The sequence below is a fragment of the Triturus cristatus genome, chromosome 4_2, assembly GCF_964204655.1.
Source record: "Triturus cristatus chromosome 4_2, aTriCri1.1, whole genome shotgun sequence".
NCBI lineage: Eukaryota > Metazoa > Chordata > Amphibia > Caudata > Salamandridae > Triturus > Triturus cristatus.
In genome coordinates, this window is record NC_140586.1 from 208,574,196 (window position 1) to 208,584,677 (window position 10,482).

A 10,482-nucleotide genomic window follows, 5' to 3' on the forward strand; every position below is an offset into this window, starting at 1 on the left:
GGGGGGGTAAGAGATGAGTGAAGAGAGAATGAAGGACGCGGAGAACAGAGGGCGGTGGAAGGAAGTTTGCAGAGAAAAAGAAATTGAGGAATGAAAGAAGGTGAGAGAAAGGAGACCTTCGTCGAAGGAGGGAATACGGGAAAGAGGAGCTCAATGGAATTTGAGGAGATGAGGGTAGATTGGGGGAGGTTGCAACTGTGGAAACTACGAGGAAGAATGAGGGAAAGGGGGACGAGGGATGAGAATGTGAATGAAAGAAGAGTGCGAGTGATGGAAGTGAATCAGAACCAGTTACGGAACCAATAGCAAACGTGAATCGATTAAGTTAAAGCTTATAGTGCTGGAGTGGGGGTGGGGTGTCTAGTGCCTTGATGCCCGGAAATGGGCTTGAACTATTTACAAGTGAAATAGACAGCTTGAGATAATCGAAAGGAGACGCAAGGGGGAGGACGCGTGTGACATGCTGTAAAGTGAAAGCAAATGTGTGAGCGCGCTTGGCGGGGGCGGGGGAGGGAGCGCATTCCAGGCGGGGGAGCGGACCCTTTGAAGTACGATAACAAATGGATTACATGGCGGCACGATGCACGTGATTGTGCGCGTGCTCGCCATGCAATCCTCTTTTGGGAGCACTTTTGGGAGCCCCTTACTATAGTCTCGCTGAGCGATCGCTTACGCGATAGATAGGCGAGACCTAAAAATAAATAGCCTGGGCCTGAAAGAGCAAGCAGTGTTAGAACAAGAAATCAGTACTTGGGCCAAGCTCCAAAGGAGGGGCAATTACACAGAGGAAGTGAAGCTGGTATGCGCTGAATAATCAGAACAAGGAAACTGTAGTGCCAAAGCCAAACAATAGGAAGCAATTGGCATTCTTTAAGCTCCCCCTTAAGCTAGCAAAATCTCACACAAGCAACAGTGCTTGCGCTGTCTTATGCAAGACCTAAAAAGGTGAGTGATACAGATCACGTAATTTCATGAACAAAGCACAGCAAAACAGCTGTATTCTTTTTCCATAGCAATCCTCAAATTTGTCGCAATTAAAGATATCCACAGAAAACCCTACAATACCGGACCAAGGATGATAAATTGCAAGGATTATGAGCTATCGAGCATCTATACCACTGTTAAGATAGAAACCTTGTGACTGCAGAAAAACCACTGCTGGCAGCACCTTCAGGGGCATCACACTAGTTCATGGTCATAAGATAAAATCCTCCACTTAAAGAAACCTAAAGACTTCCTTCCACAGCTACAATGCACCCATCAGCTATGTCTAAAATGTAATTCTTTCCTTTCCCACAACTGCCCAAAACACTTCGCCTTATGTGTCTGCCACTGTCTAATTGCAAAGTCAATGCAAAAAACAAAGTTATTATCCAGCAGCAGTGCAAACTCATAGAGCTTGCAACTCCCTTGATGTTTCCGCCTGCCATTATCTGGGAGCAGGGTATACCAAAATAAACACCTACTCAATTCCACCCTCCTAAGGTCTGAGAGAGAAGAGTGTTATCCTGCACCAATTTAAATATAAACTAGGCACCATCCCACTGCACAATAGACAAAAATGTCAATCTTACCTAGATGCCGAATTTATAGAGTTAAAAAAAAAGCAATGTAGAGAGACCCAGGTTGCTGTAAAGCATAACTGAAGGGAAAATGTGTCTATCACGTTCTCCTGTGAGTCTGAATCAAAGATAGTGGCATCAATGCTATACAAGATAACTGTTTTGGGCAGGAATACCAAAGTAAGCTAGAAATGTTAGGCCGAGGGCTATACCACGGCTTAGGCGGTCGAGTTCAATGCCAATTGAATGTACAAATCAAATCACAAGGTCACTATGATTTTATCATAGCTATAGCACATATTCGATAGGATCACAGCAGTACTTTGGCAAAAGTGGTGCCCATTCCATAACTTCAACTATACAACCTCACATTAACAAACTGCTGTGATACTTTCAACCCTCAAAACTTAAATTTGAGTTGCCTGGCTTGTGGTCGAGCACGTCTATTTCATTAAAGTGTTCAAAGAATTGTTAAATTAAAGTACTTACTATGTACATATATCTTCAGCATATAATTAATGGGAAATAACCTTCAATCTGAGACACGTGGTGGTGAAATGCAATGAACTCCTTGAACGCCGTTTGTGGCACAGTTCCAAAGGTTTAGACGTTTAGTGTCATTAATATCAGAATGTATCGATAGCTGACAGCGGTAAGAAACGAGTTTAAAAAAAAAGTCACTCCAACAGCACTGCCTGAGTGTAAAAAGCGTACTTGATATTTTAAGCACGAACTCCAGTGTTTCATTATCGCGACGGAATACTGTGCATTTATCCAATTAACTTTGTCGCACTATTCCCTAGCTATCTGTAATAATGTATTACACGTGCAGCGCTTCTACACTTTCTGTCATTAAGTTGTAAGCAATCCTTTTAGAACCGTCAACCAAGCTTTCAATGCCTAGTCGCGAGTAGGTAAGGTGCTCACCTACAAAACATTTGATGTCAGTTTGTACCATCTATGTAGCACAGATGGCTAAAAAGGTTTATTTATTCCGTGTACTACTTACTAACGTGACGAGTCCCTCAAGAAAGACCTACTGTACAGAACACATTGGGGGAGGGGTGCTACTATCAATCTTGGGGACAGAGTTACTGGACCTAATAGAAAAACATAAACCAGAAATACAGGAAGGCCAAACGGTTAAACCATCACACCTCTTTACAGAGATCAGCAGCGACAGCTACATACGGGAAGCTCTAAAGACATGCTGTAAAGTGAAAGCAAATGTGTGTGCGCGCTTGGCGGGGGCGGGGGAGCGGGCCCTTTGAAGTACGATAACAAATGGATTGGATGGCGGCACGATGCACGTGATTGTGCGCGTGCTCGCCATGCAATCCTCTTTTGGGAGCACTTTTGGGAGCCCCTTACTACAGTCTCGCTGAGCGATCGCTTACGCGATAGCTAGGCGAGACCTAATAAATGAATGCCTTATGTGCAATGTCATATTTTATCCACTCTATTTTCAACGTTTTGAGTTACATAACGAAATACGAACAATCTGACGTTGGTGCAATGTGATGGGTTCATATGAGAATGGGTGCAGAGGAAGACCAAGGGAGGGGAGAGAGGAGTCTTCTCGTCACAAGGGGAGAAAGCAGATACTAAACATTAACAGCTGGGGTCGTGGTCTGGGGCTATGAATCATAGGTGTCTTTCTTTATTGGTCTCCAGGATCTGTGACATTATGTTCTGAATAACCAGACATTCTATGGCACCAGGCCTCATTCACTAGATTGGGTGCGTTATGACATTTTCCAATCTCCAATATGAACATTTCATCTGCCAATAACATAGTCAGTTTCTCCATGGCATGAAAGTGCTAAAACTTGTCCACCAGAAGCCTTAAAGAGGTGGAGCTTTTTGCTTCCAGCAGTGGGCCACGATTAATTTTCCTGATAAGCGGTACTCTGCAATGAAGTATCCCATACGTAAATACATGAGATAAACCCTAGCCTCCATCCTGGTGGCTCAATAGAACTATGAATGGATCAAGTGGGAGAGCAATTCTACTTCTGTCTTTTATGAGATTGAGCAAGGACACCCAGTAGTAATGCATCTGTGGGCAAACCACTGAGGAAAATCCTCAGTTTTTGCTCAATCATCCAATTTTTTGCCTTTTGCTGGCCCCTATATTTTTGCTGGATTTAGAACTCTGTGCACTGTCCTCCAGCTAATCAGTAGTAAGGTGTCTGCGCTCCCCCCTTTAAACAAGGTTGAAATTTGCATATTCCTAATTGGTATATTTAACTTACTTATAAGTCTCTTGTGTGGAACAAGGTGTACCCAAGGCCTGGAAGTTAAATGTCACTAGTGGGCTACTGTACTTATCGTGCCTTCCACTACACTGACAGTGCAAACATGGATACAGGCATACCACTATAGCCAGACTACTACAGTTTTAAACCTGATGCTCGGCCAGTCAAAAGGTCGCTTTCTGATGCAGGAAAAACACCCTTTTAAATATTGATAAGTCACCCCTATGTAGGCCTTGTAGCCCAAATGGCAGGGTATTTAAAAGTAGGATTTGTAAACATTTAATGTTAACATGGCCTCACAGTGACTAGCACACAAAAGCTATTGTCAATGTGACAGGCCTAGCTAATACTTTATCTTGGGAATGGGACCAGCTAATCAACTATTTTTTTTATAGTTATTAAAAAAAAAAATCAATTTAATGGTGAAGTCAGGTTGTTAATAAATATTTAGGAAAAGTAACTTTTAGAAAGTTACCTTTTCCTTGACTTGAGTTCCTGGAGGCTAATTTGCATTTGTTCTCTAGCTTCTCCCAGACAGTGATTAGCCTTGAATAGGTAGGAAATGCTTCCAGGAGCAAACAATATGGACTGACATGACGCCGCTGAACTCAACAGAATATGCAGGGTGGGGGCTATGGGCATCCTGTTTGAAACTACAGTGTCACATCATGCTTAAGTTTCAAATTCTGCTTGACTAGTCTGTTGGGTTCATAAATAACACTAGGGGTGCACTAGAAAGGGAGAGAACAGGATGCTAAGGCAATTCTTGTGTATCCACTATCTAGTTGCTGTAGGAACGAACTTTTGTCCTCCTACCAGACTTATGTCTTGCGGTTTGTTGTGGGTACAGTACCTGCTCCAAACTTGATTTTATAGTGTTAGATGTGGGAGGACACTAGGATTACCATAGTACATTGAGCCAACCATGCCCAACCCACAGAGCCCAGGTTTTGTGTAGCCAAAGACTTTTACCATCTTCAAAATGCCCAGACATTTTGTGTTTTGTTCCCGATTGCAGTAAGGAAAAAAAAAAAGATCTGCCGAAAAAGTGAGTGGGGTTGGCCCCAGGAACTTTAACCCCATTAGTTAGGGCATACCCAGGAGTTACCCCAGCTCGCGCAAGCCATATATTTGGCAGCGTTAGACACCCACTTCAGAACACTTTCTGGACTTGCGGAACGTCAAAAGAGGGCTGGACCTGCTGTCTGTGACCTGACAGGGACCCTGAAAGACTGGATCTGGTCCCTCATGTACCAGGACAAAGAAGTGGACTCCAAGGGTAAGTTGGCTGACCTCCTGTGTCGGGCAAGGAGACAAGTTGCAAAAGGCCTTTTCCTGGAAGTATTCAGATAATCAGTTGCCACTGGATCAGTGTTTGGACAAAATATTGAGTTAAAAATATTGTGTGGACAAAATATTGTGTCAAGAAAATAGAGGACAAAAATATTGTGATGGTAAGTTTCTATGAGTAAGCAAAGTTCTACTATGCTCAACATTATATATGTATCTTGACTATATATCTTCAAGGTAAGTAAAACTATACTTAACTGTTTGCACTTCTCGATTTTTTGGTCCATGAAATAATTGACACAAACTTCTGCCCACACAATATTTTTAGCTTCAATATTCTATCACACAACCAATTGACCTTGACTGGACTTTGTCACCCTCGTGGTGTCCACGTCTGCAAAATTCTTAGATGTACTCTGGCCCAGAGCAGTGGCAGGATCTGCCGTCAACAGGAAGGAGCCGCATTGCTAGCTTACAATGTTTATACTATTTTTCAAAGAAAAAACCCAAAGTGGGATTTCGTTTTTGGGAAAAAAATGCCTCCCTCACCATGGGAGTTCTCTCCCAAGAAGAGGGGGGTATTTTGTTATGTTATGTTAACCTCTTTTTATAGCGCGCATGGCTACTAGAAAGTGTTCCAGTGCAAAAGCCAGCTGATAAAAGAGGAAGGGGGAAAAAAAATGACAAAGAGGGAAACGACCTAACAGAAGGTTAATTAAATAGCAGGGTTTTTAATTGTTCTTTAAATAACCTAAGGCTCTCCATGTTTCGTACTTCCAAGGGCAAGGCATTCCATGCCCTGGCCACTTTAACAGAAAGAAAGCAGCCGCCTAGCCGAGTCAAATGAAATCTGGGAACCACGGCAAGGCATTGACCAGTCGAACGAAGCTGTTGAGACGGCTCATAAAACGAGAAATGCCTTCTGAGGTATTGAGGCCCGGTCTTGTAAAGAGCACCATGGGCTAATGTCAGGGCCTTAAACCGTACTCGCTGCTCAACCGGGAGCCAATGTAGATCTCGAAGGTTCTGACTAGCACTGGATCTACCTGACATGTCCAGCAAAATTCTAGCCGTCACGTTCTGTACAATCTGTAGCTTTTTTAGCTGGTAAGCCGATAGTCCAATGTACAAGGCGTTAGCGTAATCTAACCTTGATAGGATGAGCGCGCGGTTTACCATTTCCTTAGCCTTTTTCGGAAGCAAAGGCAAAAACTTCTTAAGGATTTTAAGAATGCCGAAGCACACCCGCTAGTTTGCTAATCTGAGGCAGGAATCTCAAATCCTCACCAAACCAGACCCCCAGATTTAATGATGGGCATCCAGAGGAACTCGGCAGAGGATAGCCCACAGGCCAAATATCATCTCTAAAATGAGGGGGGAAGGCACCATAGAGGAGCAATTCCGATTTCTCATCTTTGCACTTTAATTGGGCCTTTACTAACCATTTAAAGACCTCTGCGAGACAATTCTTGGCAATGGTCGGAGAGAAGTCCGCTTTACTTCACGTGAAGAGGAGCTGGGTATCATCAGCATAAGCTATGATCCTAGCACCCAACTTCTCTGCTATTTTGCGGTTTTCAATGCCTCTTGCTGCCAGGTTTTACTTGGCGGCAACAAACATTGAAAACTGACCATGTGTTGGCCTGCTCTAAATCGGGTGGACCATAGCCATACCTCTGACAGCCCTTACTCTGTCTGGAGGTTTATGTTGGTGGCGGAGATGGAGAAATCTCCTATGTCAGCACAATGAAGGTCCACCCGTCTCTAAATGAGGTGGGTAGACCTTCAGTTTGACAGAGAGGGTACTCTGTTGCTGTTGCAACAGAATACTGTTTCCGCCAAACTCTAAATTTGCACTAAATCAGAAGGTGACATTTTTGACCCAGGTGATCCTGGCTGATGAATTTGATGCGGGCTCCATGGCAGTCAGCCTCAAATTGCACCTTTGTCCTGGTCTACCACGACCAATGATTATTTGTGCTTTTTGGCGATATTTCTAGTTTAAAAAAATTATCATTCTGGTTCCCCTTATTGTTTTTAGCATGCTGGTGTAATTTTTTTAAATAAAATGTAATCTATTTTTTGTAATTTGGTATGGGTTTCTGTTTTAATTTTCGACTGTTTTGGTACAGCATAAAAACTTTACAAGTTGTTCTAAGTAAAGCCTGTCTAATTAGCACTTTGCATGATGTGATTTTTTTTAGGCCCAAAGTACAAGGTTAAAAGCGAAACTAAAGGTCTCAACGTGCAACACGCTGCTGGTTAAAAATCTAAAGTCTAAAACATTTCAAACAGAACCTGTGGCCACTTTGTACCTTCACAGTAAAAAGATGCATTACTTGATACATATATCAGAACGCAGCTGATACTGACAGGAGACTACCGATTTTCTAATCCAAACCAGCTATATTTTACCTGTCTTCAGCCTAAGTAGTGCGTCTACTTCAATGGAAATCAACGGGTAAATAAATTACCACTTTTTTTTCCAAAATCTTCCTCTTACCGGTTCCCAAATCTTGGCATATATACTGTGATTGGCCATTTCATAACTCTGCTGCCAGTACAATAACCAGACGAGTTAATAACACCTCAGGTTAAGGCACCATGGGGCATATTTACAAGCAGGCGATAAAAGATTATCGCCGCTTTTGCGGCCGTTTTCGGCCGAAAAGCAGCGATAATTTTATCGCCTAATTAGCAAGGCCACGCTGACGCGTGAAACCTTGCTTTAGCGTGGGGATTCTTTACGCCCAGCTTTGCATCTCTAATGAGATGCAAAGTGGGCGTTCCTGACCTAACATGACAGGAGAAATGTCGCTAAGCGACATTTCTCCTATCATCAAGCCCCACGCTATGAAGCATAGCGTTAGGAAAAGTAGCGATAACTCCTGTTATCGCTACTTTCCTTACGCCTGCTTCGGGACTGACTTAGCCATAATATCCTATGGAGGGTGGATATCATGGCTAAGTTTGTGAGTCCCCATCAGCAAGCTAACGCCACAGTGCGTGAGATTATCGCTGGGTTTCCAGCGATAATCTCACGTTAGGCAGTTAGCGTGAGTATTTTTATCGCTGAGAAGATAAGCGTTGCTAATAGCACGCTATCTCAGCGATACAAATCCACGTTACCCGGCGATAATTATCCTTACGCTAAGAGCGCTGAGTGATAATTATCGCCGGGTGTTGCTGATATGCCCCCATATTCCCAGCACTAACGTACAATTAACAAATCAGTGTTATCTTTGTAATAAGGAGAGGATGTGGTCTCACGGCTAAACCGCCGACTTGGGAGCTGGGAAACCAACGTTCGAGCCTCGGGGATCGACTCCACATCCTGTGATTCTGGGCAAATCACTTAATCTCCCTGTGCCTACCAAAAATATGAATGTGTCCTTGTGTAACGTAACTGGTGCTCGTGTGAAGCGCTCCAATACCTTCGTGTCCAGTTCGCGCTATATAAATCTGCAAGGAAACAACACAGTCTGGGAAATGCCTCGCTAAAACTAACGCCCATCACGACTCCAAACTTAAACAAATTCTACCTCAAAGGAGGAAATTCGACGTAAAAGGGTTTCAATTTTAATGAAGTTGTTAAAATGAACCTAGGCCTCCCTAAAATAAATTAATCTGATCAGATTAATTATGAGCTGAATACAATTTCTAAAATAAGTAACGTTACCTGTATGGTGTCTTTTTGCCATACACGCCACAACTTATCCTGCATTGTAAGATGTATTACTGTGTACTTAATTTCCTTGAAAAAAAAATCTAGCGGCAAAAGTAAATGCACCTTAAATGTTATTAACCCACTTCTAATCGCCACAGTATGTAACTGCAAGCCAATACTGTCCGCCATATGAAAGTGTTTTCTGTTTCCGCATGCGCACGAAGCCAAAAGTAAGGGCATGCGCATTAGAAAAATCCAAAGGCATGGGTAGTTAGCGCTGATCGTTGACCCTAAGTACGAGGCAGGCACCTACGGAATGACTTACCTTTTCGTAAGGGTAACACTACGTATAATGCCCCCACGTGCTGCACAAATAGAGCATGACAGAGCGGGTAGAATCCGGAGGGCGGATCAGCGTCGTCTCCAGTGTACTGTGCGCGCGGGCCAGCCAATAGGGGTCACTAGACGTAGAAGACGGACTTTTCAGTAGAAATAGAAAAGAGAAAAAAAACTTAATACGCCAGTCACATCGTGACTAATTTGAGGAAAGCTAAAAGTACTTGCGGCCCTCGCCTCGAATAGCAGTGCATCTTCAGGGCAGGGTGCGTCACAGTTGTGATTCAAAAATGTCGGGTAGTCGCACAGTTTTCATTTCCTAATGTTCTTCAGACATGTTTAGCCGCGTGCCTTGTTCTGGTAAATACGACCTGTTCCTTTTAGTTTTTATATAGTATGCTAGTTTTCTAATGTGCATTAATGTTAGCCCATTAACAGATATGTTCGCCTTTGCATTTGGAAAGGCTATCTATTCGCTCTCTCTCACTGGGCAGTTTAACCTATGACTTCCTACAAAAATAAAGGCAAAAAATGAGGAGGTAAATTTAATTTAGCATTTCTTAAGTCTGCCAGGTGGCATTATTACATGATACCATTAGCCATTTATAGTTTTTCATTCAGCAACATATTACATTATGAGGCTTGTTGCTCTGCTTTATTTTTTGGCACGTTCATATGGGTTCAAAATCCCAGCATGCAGTGTGGTGGACTAAAATGCCAGAATTGCCTGAAAGTGTTATACAGGATATGGAGCCACTTAGCTATTTAAAAATGGTACAGTCATCTAGGCCATTAAAACACAAAACATATTTTTTGGTATTTATTTTCTTTTACTCCTATAAGCGAAAGTAAACTATGCTCACCCATAGGGTGTTTAACCAGAGGTGAGTATCTGTTATGTCCAGAAGGAGAGCCAGGCACAACAGAAGCCCAAATATGAGACCAGTGATGACAACGACCACACCTCAAAAACCCTTGTCTGGGCCTAGGGCCAACACCAATTGCAACAAGCATTGGCATAGCCAATAGGTCTCACCTTTTGGATCTTATTAGTGTTTAGTCAGAGCTATTGGCTTTGCCAGTGTATTTAAGCTATGTTGTAGAGTAGTGTGGCTGTTGTGCAGCATGTTGCGAAGTTATAATAAAAAGCATTATAAGCATTTTTGTTACCTTATATATAATTAAAAAGATATTATGAATCACTCGATGACAGTTATCACAGAGAGAAAGGAAGTGAGATAGTGAGTGAGTGGAAAAGAGTGTGTGTGTGAGAGAGATTGAGAGAGAGGGTAAGTGGAAGAGAGAGAAAGAGAGTGAGTGAGAGTGAAAGAGAGTGAGTGGGAGAGAGTGTGTGTGAGAGGGAGTGAGC

The 10,482-nt window shown here is 42.8% G+C and overlaps 1 protein-coding gene across 2 annotated transcripts in view; it reads right to left on the reverse strand.

Moving 5' to 3' along the window:
* POLR3H (RNA polymerase III subunit H) overlaps positions 1-9,265 on the reverse strand; it is an 81,251-nt gene extending 71,986 nt beyond the window's left edge. The window contains exon 1 of one of the 2 annotated variants that reach the window (XM_085601213.1): positions 9,103-9,265. Coding sequence is in view for 1 of the 2 variants with exons in the window: in XM_085601212.1 (XP_085457338.1) it covers positions 8,790-8,966 (177 nt within the window). In the remaining variant the exon portion in view is untranslated. Of the gene's footprint in view, positions 1-8,789; positions 8,969-9,102 lie in introns of those variants that run through there. The other variant, XM_085601212.1, reaches the window with a different exon arrangement.
* Between the last annotated feature and the right edge of the window lie 1,217 nt (positions 9,266-10,482).